The sequence below is a fragment of the Diceros bicornis genome, chromosome 18 (genome assembly GCF_020826845.1).
Source record: "Diceros bicornis minor isolate mBicDic1 chromosome 18, mDicBic1.mat.cur, whole genome shotgun sequence".
NCBI classification, from domain to species: Eukaryota; Metazoa; Chordata; class Mammalia; order Perissodactyla; family Rhinocerotidae; genus Diceros; species Diceros bicornis.
Genome location: NC_080757.1, coordinates 55,316,069 through 55,336,504, shown reverse-complemented (window position 1 = coordinate 55,336,504; position 20,436 = coordinate 55,316,069). Strand labels below are relative to the sequence as shown.

General features: G+C 52.3%; 1 protein-coding gene across 4 annotated transcripts in view; it reads right to left on the bottom strand.

Moving 5' to 3' along the window:
* RAB37 (RAB37, member RAS oncogene family) overlaps window positions 1–20,436 on the bottom strand; it is a 61,343-nt gene that overhangs the window by 1,849 nt on the left and 39,058 nt on the right. The window contains exons 1-8 of one of the 4 annotated variants that reach the window (XM_058561529.1): window positions 6,563–6,701; window positions 3,628–3,801; window positions 2,556–2,597; window positions 1,988–2,054; window positions 1,832–1,884; window positions 820–885; window positions 160–216; window positions 6–82 (exon numbers count right to left, since the gene is read on the bottom strand). In XM_058561529.1, coding sequence (XP_058417512.1) covers window positions 6–82; window positions 160–216; window positions 820–885; window positions 1,832–1,884; window positions 1,988–2,054; window positions 2,556–2,597; window positions 3,628–3,801; window positions 6,563–6,655 — 629 coding nt within the window. In that variant the 5' untranslated portion in view covers window positions 6,656–6,701. Of the gene's footprint in view, window positions 1–5; window positions 83–159; window positions 217–819; window positions 886–1,831; window positions 1,885–1,987; window positions 2,055–2,555; window positions 2,598–3,627; window positions 3,802–6,562; window positions 6,702–11,786; window positions 11,898–20,436 lie in introns of those variants that run through there. The other 3 variants (XM_058561530.1, XM_058561531.1, XM_058561532.1) reach the window with 3 other exon arrangements.

Here is a 20,436-nt window from a genome sequence, read left to right as displayed (position 1 = left end):
CTCACTTGGCAATGGCCAGAAAGGCTAACTCCACATTCATGCCTGTCTTGGCACTGGTCTCCATGAAGGGAACTCCATACTCCTGCCAGAGAGAGAGTGTCTTCAGGGCTAGCCTGTGGCTGCCCCCACCCCTCACCCTGCCCACAGGCAGTCACTTACCCTGGCCAGCGTCTCTCCGTCCTCCGAACGGATCACTCGTTCATTGTTCACATCCGCCTGTCAAGCCCAGGTGGGTCACTCTGGGGAAGGAAGCCTTGACCCCAGCTGGCCCTGCCCCTGCCTGGCCTATTCTTTGCCCCAGGAGCAGGCACTACCCGCCCTCTGCTGGTGGCCTGCAGGACTGCAGGTGGCACGATGGGCATGGGGCCAGGGTTTCTGGGTTGGTCAGGCTGAGTTACCAGCTCCCAGCCCTGGGATCTCACTCCTCCTGGGGGAGGTGGGTAACTCTCCTTGGTACGGGTGTGGTGAGCCAGCCTCAAAGGGGTGGCAGTAGTTGGGGCTAACCCTTTCCAGTCTTAGCTCCTCATCCGTGACCCTCATCACGACCATCTAATAAGGGCTGAGCAGCTGGGCAACCGTGGGTCTCTCAGGTACTAGCTTGAGCTTTCCCTGCAGGGGACCGTTTCCAAAGCTTTAAGAGGGCAGGTGACATGGGCTGAAGCTGCCAAATAGGTCTGACTCCTGAACTAGAGACTGAAAGAGTCCTTTGCTGGAAGAATGTCCAGCTAACACTCTTGGGTGGCTATGGGGCTGGTAGAGCTAATGCTGTGGCAGTGGGAGAGGAGAGGGGTGGGCTGACCCTGCCGTGGAGCCACTCACCTTGTTGCCTAGCAGCATGATCACCACATCCCTCTGGGCATACTCATGGATCTCAGTGAGCCAGGCCTGTGGGAGAGGGTGGGCTGAGCCAGGCTGAGGCTGAGCACCAGCCATTCTCCCCTTCCCTCTGGCCCTTCCTTCTTCTATTTGATTATCCTGCTCACTGACCCCAAACACGATGCCCTGTGCATTGTCTCATCTGCATCTTTGTTCTGGCCTCTCCAGTCCTGAGTGGCCCCAAACCCCATGTGTTGCAAGTCTCAGTTCTATGGAAGATAGAGGTAGCAGAGGCTTTACCTCATAAATCAGTTGGTAGTCACCAACAATTTCCTGGAGTGCCCTGTTGAGGATTGTAAGGCCACATACGGGCTCAGTGATCAAAAATACTGTGATTGATTAGCGATGTCTGCCATGAGCATGGAGTTGGAGGTGGCAGTATGAGTGCCATGGATTTCTATCCAATTTATAAGCTGTTTTATATCTACATGTCTTGTTCCTCCAATTTGTCAACTCTTTGAGGTCAGGGAACATATGGAACCTTTACAGTACTGTGCTCAGAGTCAATGCTTGTATTTGTTGAATTATTATCTCTACTCTCTAATAGTTTGGTTGTGAGGACAGAGCCACTCACTCTGCCTGCCTGAGTCACTTTCTTACAACTTGGGCTGGATGTCTGGATAGACTTTTCTGCTTGGACTCTCCCCTTGGTTTCTGAGGGTAATTGTCCAGGCTCGAGCTAGGGACTTTCTGACTACTTTGGCATGAAACACACTCATGAATCACAGTCAGGGCCAAGTAGGTGGCACAGGCATACAGCAGCCTGCTTGGCCTTCATGCCCACATGCCAATCAAATACCCAAGAGCAGCTTATTACTTCTGAGTCACCGTTCAGGTGTTTTTGAGAAGGCAGTGGTGTTCCATGCTCCACCCCCTTCCCACGAAGCAGGAAGCGGTCCACACGTGCACAGACCCTGCCTTGGCTGCTTATGGGTGGTGGGTAAGGATGACTTACCCGGATGTTGTCGAAGGAAGACTTGTTGGTGATGTCGTACAGCAGGAGCAAGGCTGCAGGGGGAGAGAGAGGTTACACTGGGGACTCGGACTTCACACAGAAGGTGGATGGTACAAGTGGGCTGGGGGAAGGAGGTGGAGGGCACAAGTCACTTACCCTGGGCGTCTCGGTAATAAGCGTGGGTGACGCTGCGGAACCGCTCCTGTCCTGCTGTGTCCCAGATCTAGGAAGGGACGGACAAATGGTCAGAAGGAGGCAGGCTGCAGGGACTGTGCTGGGCAGAGGAAACCCACGTTGTGGTACGAGAGAGGTGTGGGAGGGTGGGACCTTTCCTTCTTTAGGTTCTCATGGGCTTCTGAACATCTGGTGATGTCCTGGACGGTGGTAGTTACTGAGTTCTCAAGCTCATTCAGTGCTGTTGCCTCTTCCCCAGCCCAGGGGCTGAGGGTGTCCAGCCTCCTAGAGCAGATGAGGCCCGGGAAACTGGGGAGGAGATAGAGGGAGCCTAAGCTGTCTGAAGGCACTGGGCTGCCTTGGATAGAAGAGAGGGTGCCTGGGAACTGCTTTTTCTGCAGATGTCAAACAAACAAAAGCCACTTCCTCTCGTGGGCCCCACAGGAAATTACCCCAGGCTGAGGGCAGGGCTGCAGGCCTCCTGTGGTTTGGGTGAGGAGCAAGGGCAGACTCCTCCCTCCTCTCCCTCCCCCGCAGCCTCTGCTCTCACCTGAAGCTTCACCCTCACACCATCCACGGTCACCACCTTGTTCTGAAAGAGAAAAAGGCAGAGGGAGAGGTGGGTGCTGAGGACACGAACGGCTTGACTCCTGCGCTCTGCTGACACTCTACTGAGGAGCAAACATCCTGTCCTGGTCGCTCCCCAGGGCTACAGGGGGTGTGGTGAGCCCCAGAGATGTCTCCAGGCAGATCACCCCATCAGGGCAGTGGGACCCTGTACCCAGATACCCTCACTGCGGAGTCCTCTCTTCTGGGGACTCTGTTTGCTCTTCTCACAACACGCCAGGGCAAGGGGAAGCCTGAGAACCTGCCTGGCTCTCCCAGGGCTCAGCAGGCTGCACAGGGCTGGACACTGAGGGCTCTACCCCTTCCCTGCTTCCATCTGCCTCTTCTGGAGCTCAGTCCCATCCTGCAACTGAGCCCTTAGAGATGGGATGCCCACCAGCATCCCGGGGACCTTGGAGGCTGGGTCTGCAGGGTCGCCTTTCCTCTAGCTGCTCGCTGGTTCTCCTAAGTGAGGCTTCCTTCCCTTCTCTTTGGGAGGGAGGCCCCCGCCCTCTGCACAGCCCCACCTGTCTGAGTTAGACCCTTACTCTCGACCCTTTGTGTGTGAAGTGCTCGGAGTGCTCAGCATCCCTGATGCAGATTTGTAAAGATGGGTTCATCAAGGTGAGAGGGAGGGACCCTGGCAAGCTGCTCTCTCCCCACAGGGCCAGCCCAGCTTAAACATAGTGCAGTGCTTTGCTTCCCGGGAACTCCAGCAAGACTGCTTAACTGTTGAGGTCTTGCCAGAGGGGCCCAGCTCAGAGGGCAATGAGCAAAGGGGCTGAGGGCCAGGAAGCTCAGCTCACACCGTGGGATGTGTCTGCTCCACTCGGGGGCAGAACTTTGCAACTCAGTCTCTCATTTCTCATATCCTGTAGGGGGGCAAGGAGCCCACCAAGCCCAGACTCCTCTAACCTGGTCCCCTCTGTGGTCCCTAGGGGAGCACCCCCAGTGCCCTCCGAGCAGTGAGCCACAGCAGCCCTGAGGAGCCAGGGCGGGCAAGGAGAGGGCAGTACCCTTGGGTCTGAGTTGTAGCCCCCTGGCTCACTGCTGGGAGGAGGAGCCTGCAGCCACCTCACCCTGAAGTCTATGCCGACGGTGGCTATGAAGGTCCCGGACAGGAAGGCCTCATCTTTGAATTGTATCAGGAAACAGGTTTTGCCGACGCCCGAGTCTCCCAGAAGCATCACCTAGGAGTTGGGGGCAGAGGCAGTTAATGGGGGGTCGGGGCGAGTGTCTGTGTTTCCAGGGAGAGAGGCCCTGGAAAGAGGCGCAGAGGGCCAGGGGGGATGCTGACTACACCGAGGGGCACCTGCTTCTGGAAAGCCTGCTGCTGCCTTCACCCTGCCTCTCCTCTCCACGCTCCTCAGCTCAGCCCACCTCACACACTCTCCCTCTGACCCTCCTGTCCTCACCCAATTTCCTGGAACCCTGAGTTGAGACCTCAGCACTAACAGGTCCCCATATGTGCTTGGAGCCTCCAGCAAAAAACCACATCTGTGTGGTCAAGACTCTGGCCACATTTGTCCCCTGCCACACCATGCCGGGATTCCTTCCCTCCCTGCATGCATTCCACACGTGTGTGCACACATAGGCGGGGCTATACTGCCCGAAAGCAGACGTGTCAATGCCTCAGACAGGGCTTCACACCAGGGGAGTGTATTAGGAACTGACTGGGGTGGGACTCTGTCGTTTGCAAAGGTGTATTCTAAAATTATGTTTTTTTTGGTGACGACATTTATTTGGAAGTTTCTAATGACATTTTATGTTTATAAAAAGGCTGCATGAATTAGAGAAGGTTGAAATTTATACTGAAGTGGGGAGACGTTTAGTCTGAAGCTCTTATGGCAGAAACTTCCTGTGGGACAAATGGCTGCCAATTGACATCCTTGGGTCACTGTAGGGGAGGAAGTGTGTGGGGTGGGGTGTGTCCCTCCCTTATTGTCTGGCCAGTCTCTGCTCATCTTCTCTGAGGGATGGGTGGGGGAGGGGAGCCCTCTGTCCAGTCATTCCACAATCTTGGAGAACAGAGGTCTAGACCTAATGGTGGAATTTTCCCAACTGACTGGTTAGATATTTAACGGGTTGAGCAGTGACTAGGTTTGAGTTATTTTTAAGGCTCTGACCTTGACCATGGAGCCCAGAGGCTTTCCTGCTGTGGGCGTGGGGTATGGGATTAGCTAATTTGGGTGGAGAGATCGGGGGCTGAGCAGAAGGTGCATGAAGGCTGAGGTCCTGGCTTGTAATTCCTTAACTCTTCTGTGCCATGGTTTCCACAGTGGCTAGAAGGGAGGAGAGAGAATTTCTTTGAGGCCTGTCTAGAGTCTGTTAATGGCTAAGGCCAATAATGTGGGTGTGAACCACCTAAGACTTGGGGAAGAGTGGCCCGGCGGGGGCGGGGTACTGCCTGCCTGTGGCCCCCATCCCCTCTAATCCAGCCCACAGAGCTCCCACCAGGCTCCTCTCAGACTGCCCTGGACTCAGTCTCCTGGGGCAGGCCTAGGGCATGCAGGCTGGTAGAGGCCAGGGGCCAGCTTTCTGCAGATGCTTCTTGGCCCAGGGGCCAGAAGGAGGGCTGGGGCTGGGGAGCCCCCTGGGGACTGCACTGCTGCCTGGCTCCTGGGTCCCCGGCCCCGAGGGGGAAGAGAGGAGGGAGGGCGAGTGCGTGTGTACTTTACAGATCACAGCTGCCTTGAGCAAACGATGCCAGCCATCCACCCAGCCAGGCAATTCCACCAAACACAAACAGCTGCGCAGCCTTGCCACCTCCTAGGCAAACAGCCCAGCTGGCTTGTCGGGCAAGGGGGTCAGGCAGTCCCCACCAGCCTGGAGACTGTCCCTCAGCAGCTCCCCCTCCCCTGAACGCACAGGGGCCCGTTTCCTGCCTTGAGCCCACACAGGACGCTTATCTCAACGGCTCTGGGCTTGTGACTTGCAGAGTGGCTTCCCCTGAAATGATGGGGGTGGAGGCCCCAGACTCCTAGTGAGAGTGAGCCCCAATGTGGGGGAGGAAACCAAGGCACAGAGAGAGACAGGTCTCCTTCAAGGCCACGCAGCATGAGACAGTTTCCCCAACCCTACTCATGGATCCCCAACCCTACAGAGGAAGGGTGGAAGCTCTGGGCTCCCTCAGCACCTCCTTCAGAGTTCCTGGTACCTGCCTGCTCCAAGGGCACAGAGAGAGGGCAGACAGACCGGTGTCCATTGCCACCCGCACCTGCTTCCGCACAGGGCCACCCTGCAGAGGGAACGAGCCCCAGAGAGCTGACTTAGCTCTCCCAGATGGGGGACTTGTGACTAACTGCTAAGATCTTTCTCAGGTTCTAAAAATTCCCAAGTGGGCCTGCATTCTGGCTAGCAACATCCTCCTGGAAGAAAGTGCGAGGCAGTGACTGCAGGGATGGAAAGGGAAGGGGTAGGACTTGTGGGCAGCTGGGAACCTAAAGAATTTTGGGCCTAAGGCCTTGAAACTGACGCCAAGTCTCAGCTGAGCTTACCTGGGAAGAGGGCATTAACCGCAAGTTTCCCCGCCGCCAGGGGGCGTCCTTGCTGAGTCCCATTTCCTATCACCTGGAGGGCTGTGTGCCTAACCCCCACCGAGAAGCATGGGGTTGCTGGGGGCTCGTATTGGCCGGAGTGTGGCAGAAGAAAATTGGGTTGGGGTTTGCAGGGTGGGAAGTCACTCAGTCCTCCCGACCTTCCTCTCTCCGCCCCCGCAGAGGCCCCCCCCCCATCCCTAGAGGTTGGGCTGGGCCCGGGGGCTGTGTCTCGACCCTCCCTCCCTACTCTGGGAGACCCGGCTGCCTGGGGGAAGGGTTGAGTCCAACGCAGAAGCAGCGGGAAACGGGCTTGGGCCGGGGACGACCAGGGTCTCAGGGCAAAGGGCGCGGGGAGGGGTGGCCCTCGGAGCAGGCACGGGAGTCCCCAGCGCTGAGCGCAGTGCCCACCCACCTTGCCCGTGAGATCGTAGCTCGGACTGCAGGGCGGGGAGCGCTCGGGGGCCTCGCCATCCCGGGCTGCAGCGGCGCCAGGCGTGCCTGTCATGTCCCTGGACGAGAGGTGAGCTGGGGCAGGCGGCGGGCGAGGGACAGCGCAGGAACGGCCCCGCCTTAGGCTCCACCCACTCCTTCCCCTCTCCACCACCCCGACCCGGACCCCTCCAGGCTCCTCCCTCCGTCCTGCCACCCCAATGACACCGGCCCGGAGCGGGCTGTCCCGCAAGGGCGCGCAGGACAGCAGGGTCAACCGAGGGGGAAGCCCGGCCCCCTGAGCAACACTGGCCCGGCTTCGTGCTCAGAGGGCATGGGCCAAATCCAGCCCCAGGACCGGTCCCCTAAGGTCACCAGCCGCCAGGGTTAGGTTCCCACGGGGAGCGGTCCCTGGAGACCCCGCCCGCTGCGGAAGTTGTGGCATCGCTGGGACCCGCGCGGGCGCCCGGGTTCTCGATGCCGCTGCGCAGCGCGGCCAGCAGGCGGCGCCCGAGCCCCAGCCAGCGGGCAGTCAACAGGTGGCCCCGGGGTCGGAGTCGGGGTCGGCGGTGGGAGAGGCTGGGGACGCCCCTGGGCAGCCGGCGCTGCGTTTGAGAGGAGGCGTGCGTTCTGACGACAGCGCCCTGGCAGTTTCGCTTTTGCTAATGCACCCAGCCCTAGCTCATCTGAGTATAATCTTGTTTACGGACCAATATTCACCTGGTAGCACGTTTGCACTGGGGTTTTTTGGTGCCTCTGGTGGGTGCTCAGACTTTGATCCTTTAATGTCCATCACCTCTCACGTCTCTCTCACCTGACATTTTGCTGCACCCAGAATGTCCCACCATGGGAAAGGGTCCCCCCCAACATCCTCACACACCTCCCAATCTAGGCGCTGCTGAAGCCAGGGCTGGCCTTATTCAGTGCAGCCCTCTGCCCCTGGCACCAAGTACGCCTTAAATGTTTGGTATCAAATGAATCCATGAAGTCGTGGATCATTTTGAGGAGAGTCTCCAGGACGTCCCAGGAACCCTGCAGCTCCTGGTGACAGGGTGGGAGTGTATCCTGGGTTTCCCATAGCAGAGTTCAGGGGCTCTGTGGCCTGGGCCAACCCTTCTGTTACCCCTGTCCCAACAGAATAAGGTAAGTGCATGACAAAGGGACTGTTTGAGGGGTATGTGTGTGTGTGTGTGGGGGGCACCTGCATGTCTTTGCTTAGGTGTTGGTGATGAGGGGCAAGGGGCAGGTGTGGCTTATGGGCTACTGTAAGCCCCATGGGGACTGTGTGTACATTCGCCTCCAGCCCTGTGATTTTTGGCGTCAGCTGGAGCTATTTTCTGGAGGTGGGCCTGCCATAGCCTCATCTGTACATAGGGTGGGACTCAGACAGGGAGCCCTATGTGGGAGAGACGCTGCACGGCACTCTGCAGGTGCGTGTTGTTGCCCGCTGTTGGCTGCCAGAGAATCTTGTTGCAAATAACACCCTGGTCCATTTGATGCCCTGGGCTCTGGCTCCCGAGGGCTCACCAGGAAGCCTGCAGAGGTGAGGGCGTTCAGTGCAAGAGGGTAATGGCTGAGGAGAAACGAGAGAGGGGAAGTGGCATGGCCCTCGCTCACCTTCCACTGCAAACCATGTGGCGATGGGCTGATTGTGTCCCTCAGAAAAGATGTTGCAGTCCTGACCCCCAGAATCTCAGAACATGACCTTGTTTGGAAATAGGGTCATTGCAGATGTAATTAGTTAAGACGAGGTCACACAGGAGTACTGTGAGACCTCAGTCCAATATGACTGGTGTCCTTATAAGAAGAGGAGAAGATGCACAGGGACAGGATGGCCGTGTGAAGACACATGTGTCTACAAGCTAAGGGATGCGAAGGATTGCCAGGAGCCACCAGAAGCTGGAAGAGGCAAGGAAGGATCCTTCCGGTGTCAGAGGGAGCATGGCCCTGCCGACACCTTGATTTTGGGTTTCTAACCTCCAGCCGAGGTTTGTGTTGTGGGCCTGACCAAGATCCTCTTTGTCCTGCTCTAGGTTTGGAATGGAGAAGGTTGCACATCAGTGTGAATGCTCCAGAAGTCAGAGAGAAATAAAACCACTGTCTTGCTGCATTGCTGCGCTAGAGTTTGGATGGGCTGATGGGACTGAGGGAAGAAGTCCATGAACAGGGCAGAGAGGTGCAGCACGCTCTCCTCTGGGCCATACCTGTCCAGCCCCCTGGGTCTGGGGTGTGTGGGCAGCGTCATATGCAGAGTATGTCACACATTGTCTGCTGGGACATGGCAACATCAGGTGGCGCGTTCAAGGGCAGCCTCGGGTGTGTCAGAAGTGGGACAGGGTCAGGGATGTTCAGCGGGGGATGCAGGGGAATGGGTTTTGCCCCAGAGGGAGGAAGCACAGCTCACTAAGGGACGAGGGCTCTTTAGATCTGGTGGCCAGGAGAGGGCCCATCGAGAACACAGCCTCCAGGAAGTCCAGGCCTCCCGACCTCCTCCCAGTGCTGTGGACCCCTGCGGGAGTCTGCATCTCTCCCCAAACACACACACCTCGCACCATGCACATACCTCACACCACATGCACACCTCACACCACGCACACATCACACCACACACACACCTCACACCATGCACACAGATCACACCATACATACCTCACACCACACAAACACCTCACACCACGCACACACCTCATACCACGCACACACCTCACACCACGCACACATCACACCACGCACACCTCACACCATGCACACATCACACCACACACACACCTCACACCATGCACACATCACACCACACACACACCTCACACCACGCACACATCGCACCATGCACACATCACACCACACACACACCTCACACCATGCACACAGATCACACCATACATACCTCACACCACACACACACCTCACACCACACACACACCTCACACCACACACACACCTCACACCACACACACACCTCACACACACCTCACACCACGCACATACTTCACACCACGCATACCTCACACCACGCACACATCACACCATGCACATCTCACACCACACACACAGCTCACACCACACACACAGCTCACACCACACACACATCACACCTTGCACACATCACACCACACACATACCTCACACCATGCACACAGCTCACACCATACACTCACCTCACACCACACACACATCATACCACGCACACACCTCACACCACGCACACACCTCGCACCACACACCACACACACGCCTCACACTACACACACATTACACCACACCACAAACATACACACAACCCCTTATGCCACATATACACCTCACACCATGCACACCTCAAATCACACCAGAGACACACACACCTCATACCACACAAATGCCTCACATCACACCACAAGTTTAGGGTTCCCCTGGGTTTGTGTCCCAGCTGAGCAGCAGGGTGTGTGCCCATTTGTGCTCCCAGGTCATGCACTTGACCCAGGTGTCCCCACACTTAGGCCCGGGTCAGGCCCTCAGGCCCTCACTCAGCATAAGCTGTCCATGGGTTTGTCCTAAGGTGAATCAATCCTTCCCAGTGCCGACTGGTGCCAGGCAAACCGCCGAGGGTCTAGAAGGCCCAGTCCGAGGAGAGAGGGAGGGCCCGGCCTGTCCTGTCTCTGACGGCTTTGGGTTCTCAGTTTGACCACACACTCTCTTCCTTCTCACAGACGAGTTGCCTCACTTTTCTTACCAGGCTAGTGGCAAAATTTGGAGGTCCCACCTGTGCATCTGTGGAGTGTGAATCAGAATTTGCACCCCCCCATGCCCCTACAGAATTTCCAAACCCACACCACTGTGTGCCCTCTGCGTCTCACAGGCAGAAGGGCAGGCATGGAGTGGGTGAGGAGACATGCGTGTGGCTGTGAGGGCATCGTGTGCTCTGTGTGCTGAGGAGCAGACCAGGCATGGGCCCACAGAGAGGGATGCCTGGCACCAGACATCCTGGTTCGCTTCATGGCAGCCTGGTCAAGGCCTCAGAGATTGCCAGGGCTGCCTGGCCTCCTGGGACTCAGGCCCGCCCTTCCCGGCACTCTGGAGCCCAGCCGCTCTTTGTCCCCAGAGAGCCCTGGGCGCTGGCGTTTCGGGCTGGATTCCAGCCCTGGCACACACTCTGGCCAGGTTCTCATTTCTGCTTCACTCGGAAGCCATGCCCATCCTGGCCCCTTGCCTTCCTCACTGTGACCCACTGGGCAAGCCCAGTTTCTGGGGTTCCCTCCCTCTCTTCCCACCAGTGTGGCACTGCTGCGTCCCAACCCGAGTGTGGCCTCACAGGCCTGTGCTCTGCTTGGTCCCAGAGGCTGGCCTCTCAAACACCCACACTGCCCAAGAAATGATGTTTGCTCTGCCCTGTCTCTGGACACTGGGATTCTGGGGACTCCAACGGAGGACCCTCTACTCGTGCCACAGGCCAAGAGAGGAGCGAAACCCTCCCCAAAGGCCTTCCCAGGATCCCAGAGTCACTGAGAGCAGCCGGCAGGTGTGACAGTGCAGAGAAATTAGAGTGTGTCGCGGAGGGAGAACTTCCTGGCCCACAGAGGGGCCATGGAGAGAGCTTGGAAATACTTCCTTAATCTGAGCCGCCCCTCGGTGCTGTGTCCAGGGAGAGACAGTGCTAAAAACTGAACTTTAACCTTTGACCTGTCAGTGCCCTAGGACCCCATGACAATGCTAAGTTTGGACTGTGCTTAAAATTTTAAGCCAATCTTTGCCTCTCTAGATTCTTCTTGCCTTGGAAGGTGGATCTGAGCAATCTGTATCAAGATACCCCCTTGCTTTCTAGGTTTTAGTTGTGTTCAGCCAATGGGGAGCCCCAGAAGGAGAGGGGGGAGCAGGAGGAGAGCAATGTGGGAGGGGACCAATTTATTGCCCAGGAGGGTTACTATGGGTGGCTTTGTCCCTCCCTGGAGAGTTACAGCTCCTGCCAGCCAGCCCTCTCCACACAGCCCTTTGCCTCTGGTTCTTGCGACCGTTCCTTCCTCTCACCTTTTTCAGGTTAGGGCTGGGATGGAGGCCCTGTCACTACCCAAGGGCACTGCACCATCCCTCCTGGTTTCCCAGCCCCCTGCCTACACCTTGGTAAATAGTCTTTTTATTAAACCTCCTTGAATGATCCAGTGTGAGTGTCCACCCGTTGCCTGCTGGGACTCTAACAGGCATACCAAAGCCCAGAGCCTGAGAGTGCTTACTGTGAATCCGATGCCCACAGTGGCAGAGAAGGAGCCGGGGATGAACTTGCCCTGGTCAAACTGAACCAGCAGAGATGTCTTCCCCACGCCACTGTCGCCCACCAGGATGGTCTGAAAGGGAGCGACAGAGAGAGGTTAGGGGCTGCAGTGTGAATTAGGCTTCCGAGATGTCGTGTGGCTACAGGAGTGGGTTCCTTCTAAACAGACATACACATGTGTGCACACACAAACATACCTGCCATACATGCACAAACACACAGAGACACACTCACACACACAATGCACACAGACACACACACACCAAACTCTTGATTTCCTATTGAAGTCACTGCAGAAGGCATGAAAGCATAGAGGAAAGGGCTGGCCCCGTGGCGTAGCGGTTAAGTGTGCATGCTCCGCCGCTGGCGGCCCGGGTTCAGATCCTTGGCGCGCACCCATGCACCACTTGTCAAGCCATGCTGTGGCGGCGTCCCATATAAAGTGGAGGAAGACGGGCACAGATGTTAGCCCAGGGCCAGTCTTCCTCAGCAAAAAGAGGATTGGCATGGATGTTAGCTCAGGGCTGATCTTCCTCACAAAAAAAAAAAAAAAAAGAAAGCATAGAGGAAGTCTTGTTTCAATCCAAGTTAATAAACATCTGAGGTGAACGTGAGTATGTGCCTCTCAGACTTCCAGCCACGGGCACAAGTGGCTGAGGCCCCACTGCTGTGCTCTGCAATCCATCATTGGTGTGTTTGCACCAAGACTACGCTTCCCACTGGCAATTCCCAGCCAAAGGCAGAGTGTGGCAGAGACATTGAGGCAGGCCTGTTCCTGGGAGACACAGGAGCCCCCTAACAGCTGACTTCTGTTCGAGGACTCCCTCACAGTTTAACAGAAGCTTCCAGACACTGCACAGTGGTCTAGGACCCTTCCACACAACCGCCCTGTCCTCTCTCCTTCACTTGGGGTCGGACCTGCCTCCTGGTCTGACGGCTCTCCTCGCCTCTCCTGGTTCCTATCCCGTTTCTCTCATAGATGTTTCCCCTAATAAAATTCTTGCTCATTTAATTTCCTTTTGGCATCTGCTTCTTGGGAGACCTGGACTAACACAATGGGTCTCCTGTACGGGAAAGGCTAAAAAAATGGTCTATAGAATTAAAAAAGTATCAAGATGTCTGGCTGTATGCCTTGGGAAGAGTTTGCACTTGGCCCTGGAACAAGGCCTTGGAGAGGACAACATTCAAAGAGAAGTAGAATTTGGGAAAGAGGGGAAAGGCTACTTCTGTACCTGGAGGATGAAGTGGGGAGAATCAGCACGGGAGTTCAAGTGCTGGATGTGAAAGAAAATCGTAAGCAACAGAGAAGAAATATACATGCACCCAGGGGCTGGTACCCAGCAGTCTCTCAATGAATGAATGAATGAATGGATAAATGCCTTAGTTTCAAAGTGAACAATAGCCACTTTCCAAAGGCAAACATTCAGAGGTGGTTGGGAAGGCTTAGGAGATGCCAACTTTAGCTGGACTTGCAAAAACATCAACATATAAAAATACAAAAATGTAAAAGCATAAAGATTGACAGGGCCTCCTTGGGTCAGGCCCATGGCTCCAGCACTGTTTGGATCTGACAGTGGCATCGATTTGGTGGTAGGGCAAACACGAGGTTGTTCATGATGTTGACTTTGGACGTCCCCCAGACTGCGGTCCTTCACCCTCACTTCCCAAAGCAAATCCAATTCAGCTTTTATTTCCTCCTGGATTAAAGGGCTCCATTTGTTTGTTGTGTGCAGTGGCTTTAATAATTTACATCTCAAATCCTTTCTATATCCAAATTCCTCAGGCTTAAAGAAGTGCTTCCCAGAGAGAATATTCCAGAATGTGAGGGGTCAGTGCATCCATGTCCACCTTGCTCATTTACTAAAGGATATAACAGATTCTAATTCTTTTCCCTTTTATCTTTTTCCTTTCCAAGGTGAAGAGTTCCCATCACTTTCTTCTCTCACCATATGAAAACAGTTCCATCTTCTTGGGACATATTCTGGTTTAGTGGGGACACAGTCCAGGGTGACAGGGTTTAGCGCTACAGATCCAGCTGAATCCTGCCTGGGGGCAGGGGCTGGATAATGTTCTCATATTGGCCTTTTCAGAAACAGCAGCCCTGTGGAGATGGTCACATCAGGAATCAGTTGATGATTCTAACAACGTTTTTCTGGGCCACAATGGAGAGCTCAGAGCTGATCAATTTACAAACATTATTGAATTATTTCTCTCTAAATCCAGGACCTCCCTTAGACCTGCCCCTGCTCTGTTTGTGCCCCTCTCCATGAAACATGTGGTTCACCGGGCCAAAGGCCCATGTCCCTCCTATAGACTAGGCTTTGCCCCAAGCTCCCTGCTAGGGTTGCATCCCCAGGTCTGAGGAGTGGCCAAGATGGCTGTTTGCAGGGGTGTGGACAGAGCGTGGGTGTGAAGGCGGGGATGTCCACATGCATTCTCCTGAGGACCTTCGGGGTGTGGAGTGTGCAGGAGGGGAAGAGCAGGGGAGTGGCTATGGGTGGGGGCTGAGGACTGGCGGGTGGCTGTCACTAGGCTGCCACGTTTTGGTGCAGAATTTCTGAGAATCCTACGTTCAAACCTGGCTTCCGGGTCGGTAGGCAGGTATATTTGTCAAGGTAGGAAGATAGGAGACACTTGATTTGATCGTTCTTTTAGCTTATTGAGAACATTAAGATATTGAGACATGTGGTATATGGTCCTCCATTTGTATTCTAGCTCTGGTGCCCCAATGTTGGGGGTGGTTTGCCTAAATCTATTATTTTAGATACACAGTGGAGTTTCTCTCTCTACTCAACAGCTGCCAGGATTTTCCAGAATTTCTTTAGGCTGGCTCCAAATTTCACTGCTTGGAGAAGCCAAATGTCAACTTAAGATCCATATTTTCCACTGCACCTTCCCCCTTCTGGACATTTATGAAAATGTTAATTAATCGTGGTTGTGACAGAAACCTCTGTGTCAACTTCGCCACCATTCAGACAAGTATCTTTGTTCTCTCTTCTTAAGTCATTTTGTCTGTGTTTGTATTTGTGCCTCATCCACTTCCAACAGGGATTTGAGGTGGTTTACAACAAAACCCACAGATATAAGGGGGCAGTTAAAGATACTGCCTGAGGAAATCTGCCCAGGGTGAGGCGAGGCTGTTCCTGCAGGTGAACGTTACATTTGGTTCTAGATTTCCTGGAAGTCAAGACAAAATGCGAAACCAGATGGGGTGTGTGGTGCTTACTGCCGATGAAGAATGCCTGAGTCCTTTCAATCAATGAGTATTTTCTCCTGGCCTGCGATGCTGAGAGGAACCTCTTATGTGCATTCTTATATAAGGGGCCCTGAGTGACCAAATGGGCAAACGTAATTTTGCAGAAGATTCAAAGCTTTTCCTATAGCCTTTGTATCGACCCTTGATAAAAGCCGAGGCCTAACATTAAATAATACTTTGGTGGAGTCTTCTCCTTGGGATCTGGACTAATGTTGTCTGAATATGTTGCTTTCCTGTGTCTCTGTGATTCAGTGGAACATTGAGAAAACCTAGATGAATGGGGTGGTTACAATGGCTCCTGAAGTGGCTCTGAACGTACTTCTTAACAAGACAGGAAATTCTGAAGCCGTAAAAAGATCAATAGATCTGACTGCAAGGAAATAAAAATATTCTGGGTGACAGAAGATACCAGAAACAAAATCAAATGGGAAATGATAGAGGGAAAATATTTGCGAGATGTGTGACAGACAAAGCGTTAACATATTTAGTAATATAAAGAGCTCTCAAAAGCAAATCTCAATAGAAAAATGGACAAAGGATATGAGTAGGTATATTTTGTGGCTGTGTATATATGGTTAGTTTTATGTGTCAACTCGTCCTGGCCATAGTACCCAGTTATTCAATTCAATAGTAATCTAGATGTTGCTGTGAAAGTATATTATAGATGTGGTTAACATCTATAATCAGTTGACTTGTAAATCTTCAATAATCTGGATGGGGCTCATCCAATTAATTGAAAGATCTTAAGAGCAAAAACTGAGGTTTCCCCGAGGAAGAAGAAATTCTGCCTCAAGCCTGCAGCATCAGCTCCTTCCTGAGAATTTCCAGCTGCTGGTCTGCCCTACAGAGTTTGGACTTGCCAGCCCCATAGTCACGTAAGCCAATTCCTTGAATTAAATCTCTCTTGATATATATATTTCCTACCGGTTCTGTTTCTCTGGAGAATCCTGGAGATACAATATTATATATGATAGTTTAATAATAGTTTCATAATGGTCAACACTGGCTGAGAATTGGGGAAGCAGGCACTCACACATACACCATTGGTGGGAGTATACACTGGGGCATTTTGGAGAGTAATTGACAATGTCTGTCGAAGTTATAAATGCAAATTCTTTTGACTCAGCAATTCTATGGCTATACTTGCAAAAGTCCACCAAGATATGTGTACAAGGATGCTCACTGTAGTATTTGGAGGAGCAAATAATTCAGCAATTGGGACTGGTTAAATAAACTCTAGAATATTCATACGACACAAATTGTGAAACTGATAAAAGAATGAGGTAGATCTGTATGTGCTGTTTGGGAAAAACTACATTGTTAAGTAAAAGAAGAAGGGGCAGAGAGGCGTGCCTGTATGATGACTTATGTGTACTTCGCTTAGGTGTGTGTGCTGCTTATGCATAGCTTCTTTCAGGGAGGCCACAGAGGCTGACAGTGTTACCTCTGAGGTTCTGGGGGTGGTGAGGTGGCAAATGGAGAGAAGACTTTTACTTTTTATTTTATCTCCTTCTATGCCTTTTTTTTTTTTTTGACATTGCTTGCATTACTGTTTAAAAAGTGTTAACTGGGAGTATTTCAGAGCGGGCATTATTGGCCATATTTTCTTTTTGGAAAGAAAATATTAAAAAGCTCTAATAAATGTAATAAACCAGTTGATGAAGTAAATTCATACATGAGTGATCTTTTACTTAACCTGGAATAAATCGCTTTTCTACAGAAGAGAACAAAAGATTGGCAATGGACACACACGTATATTTAACAGTGCTTGTTTCTGTGTGGGGGGATTAGGAGTGATTTAAAATGCATTCTTTGTGTTCATCTGTATTTCATTATTCTTCTGTAATGAACACACATTACTTCTGTAATCAGAAAAACGTCTCTGTATGTTGAGGAGGCATATTGTGCAAGGATTACTCTGGAGATACCCAGGAGGAATGCCAATGTTTAGCCCAACTGTTGCTGAGCACATGCTGATTTTATTTTTCCAAATAAATCCAGTGCCCTAATCGGTGCTTTAAAAACGATCAAGCCCTCTGGGCAGAGGGAGCCTGGATAGTGGCTATTCCACTTTGTTGATTTCAGCAAGTCTTACACACCTTTGGTACCTGAAGAGAGGTGGCAAAGATGACAGACACTCTGTTCTGAAAATCAAAGAGCCCTTTCATCTTCTCATCCTCGCAGAGGGTTAACTCACTCTTTGGAGACCCATGTTTTTCTCAAAAACAAGCTCTGCCTTTGCCTGAATTCCTGGACGAGGCTCAGTTGAGACTCAGTTTCCTATTCCATAGATTGCAGAAAGGGGCATTAGACCCGGGAAATGTTAAAGGCTAGTGTTATCAGTTACTTGCTTTGTTAAATCAGTTTCCAATTCATGATAATTCATTCTTTTGTTTTTGGAGAACTTGTTTTAAAAACAGCCATGGAGTGAACACCCTGGTGACAACCAGCTCAAAGACGCTCTTATTAACTCTTGATGTCAGGTTCCGTCTTCGTTGTCAGCACTAAACAGGATCAAAGGGCAGCTGGCTTCTCTCTCTCCCTCCAGCAGGAGGCAGGGTGGCATGCTTACATGAGCCAGACCCAGGGTTGCGTCATGGCTTTGCCAATTACTAGCCATGTGACCTTGGACAGGTTACTTGCTCTATGAGCCTTGCTGTCTTTACCTGAGAAATGGGAATAATATCACCTTTCCTCTAGATTTGTAGTGAGGATTCAATGTGATAATTATATGAAATATGGAGCATAGCACAAATTGGGTAGAAAGGATGAAGTGCAGTTGAGTTCAAGGTGATCTGAAAGGTTCGGGAATGGTTGCTGAGAACAATTAGGGCTTATGACTGGTTCTTAGGTGCTAGACAGTTTCCTAGCAGAACTTACAGGGCAAGGGGAAGAATGACAATGCAGAAATGACAATAGTTCATTCATTTATTCATTTTCCATCAGTTATTTATTGGGCAGCTACCATGTGCCAAATGTGGTTTTAGCAATTGAAGATACAGCCCTCATGGACCTTCTAATCCAGAGTGGGAGAGACCCAACAAAACTGGTCCTTTCAATACAAGAGCTCCTTCACTTATGAACAAGTTGGGTTCTGAAGAGATCGTCTGTAGTTTGCAAGTCCAAAGTGACCAAGAGGAGTTTGGGGTTGCAGTCCCTACATGCGTTTCCTCCAAAAAGAAATGTGAGCTGGCTCTCCAAACCTTTAAACACATCCTTCTGGGTGACATTTGTTTTATAGGACATCTTTTTCCAAAGTAGACGGTGTTGTTTGCATTGAAAATCTGTTGAGCAATGAGTGGCATGAGCTCATCCATTAGTGACTCCACCTGATTTCTGCAATAACCTTGTATTTCTGCAGGAAGAGAAAAAAGACGGGCAAACTATAACCTTAATGTTAAAAGTGATTATCTCAGTGGTGAGATTAGAGGCAATTAATTTTTTTAAACCTTTTCTTTATTTCAGAATTTATTTTCCTAAAATGAACATGTATTGCTTTTGTAATGTAGACCAACTTATTGTTTTGAATCACAAGCCACAGGTGGCTCGATTGGTTCAAGGTCCATTCTGATCTGAACAACCTCAGAGTGAGAGATGTGGGTGGGGGTCTTGAGGTGGGGGGTTGGGCAGGAGGGGCCATTTGTGAAGAGCTGCCAGGGAAAGTCAGAAGGGCAGAGGGGATCTGAGTGAAGAGAAGCCATGGGGCAGCTAAAGTCGTACAGAGCGGAGGGTGAGGCAGCTGCTGTAGGGTGGGTCTAGGTTTGTGGGGTCTTCTTTTAGTTTTCTATTGCCACAAGAATGCTGCAAGGAACTGTCCCAAACTCAGTGGCACGCAACAAGTGTGTGAGTCTGCAATTTAATCTGGGTGGTGCTTCTGGTCTTGGGTGGGCTCCCTCATGTGTCGGAGGTCAGTCAGCTGTTGGCTGGGGCAGCTTGGCTCTGCTCCATGTGTCTCTCAACCCATGCCCTGGCTAGCCTGGTCTGGTCTCACGGCAGAAGCAGAGGGGTGTGCATGAGAGCAGGAGGAAATCCAGGACGCCTCCACAGGCTGAGGTTTGGAACTGGAACACCATCACTTCTGCTGCATTTTCTTGGGCAAAGTTGGTCACAGGTCTGGTCCAGACTCAAGGAGCGGGGGCGGGGCGGGGGTGGGGACTCCATCTCTTCAGTGAGAACAACTATGGAGTCAGAGGGTAGTTATTCAGGGTCGGACCATCTACCACAGGCCCGAAGCTTATACAGCACTGGGGCCCTTTTTAAGAAAAAGGATCCCCAAATTACAAATACAAAATTTGATAAAGGGCTTTGAAAGGAGCCTGATCAAGTGAGGGGTGCTGATGCTTAAGCTCCATCAGCTTCCTGGCAAATCCGCCTCTTCCTCACTTTCACGAAGAAGTGAGCAGCTAGAAGCCCCACTGAGCAGAGCCGTGAAGGAGGTCACAGCAGAGCCGCTGTCACACTGGTGGCAGAGCCCAGAGTGAAGCCCCTCCAGCTCTGAGGTGCCTGGGTTCTGGGCGACCGCCTGCTCCAGGCCGATGAAGTCTGGCTGACGGCTGCTTCCTGTTGCTCGTCCCCTGAGAGGCTTGGTTCCTTGATTTTCTTCAGTTCCACCTGGTTGAGACTTTGGTTTTGTAATTCTCAAGTGGGCCTTGCAACAAACTTCTCGTGGACCTACTATTCTAGTGTGAGAGAAACCCAATGAAACCAGCCCTTTCAATACAAGAGCTCCTCCACCTGTGAACAGATGGGGTTCTGAAAAGATGGTCTGTAGTTTGTAAGTCCAAAGTGACCAAGATGAGTAGCTTGAGCTAGTCTCTGTTCCTTGTAATCAGGAGAACCCAACGAATGCATCAATACACACACACACGGTACCCGTGCACATACACACTACATGTGCACACACAATGCACCCTAGCACACACATAGTGTACACATGCGTACACAACACATGTGCACATACACAGCATAGCACACACAGTGCAATACACATGTCTACACACAGCTCCCACACATATGCCCGCATACAAACAGGAACACACCACACGTGCTCAAACATGCAGGTATTCACATGCACACATACACAAGGACACATATTCATGCATGCACACATACACATGGGTGCTTTAGGGCAAGGGGAATCTCAGATGATCCATCCAATCTGTTCTTTCACAGATGGGGATGTGGAAGCCTAGAGAGGTAACTGATTCATGCAGAAGTCAATGGCAAAGCCAGGACTAGGGCCCCAGATGGGTCTTTGAGGACGCAGGGCCCCTAGAATAGCCTGACTCTCCTGTAGTCCCTAGAGGCGCTCGTTTAGAGGAGCAGTCTTGCCACCACTCGGAGACACTAGGATAAT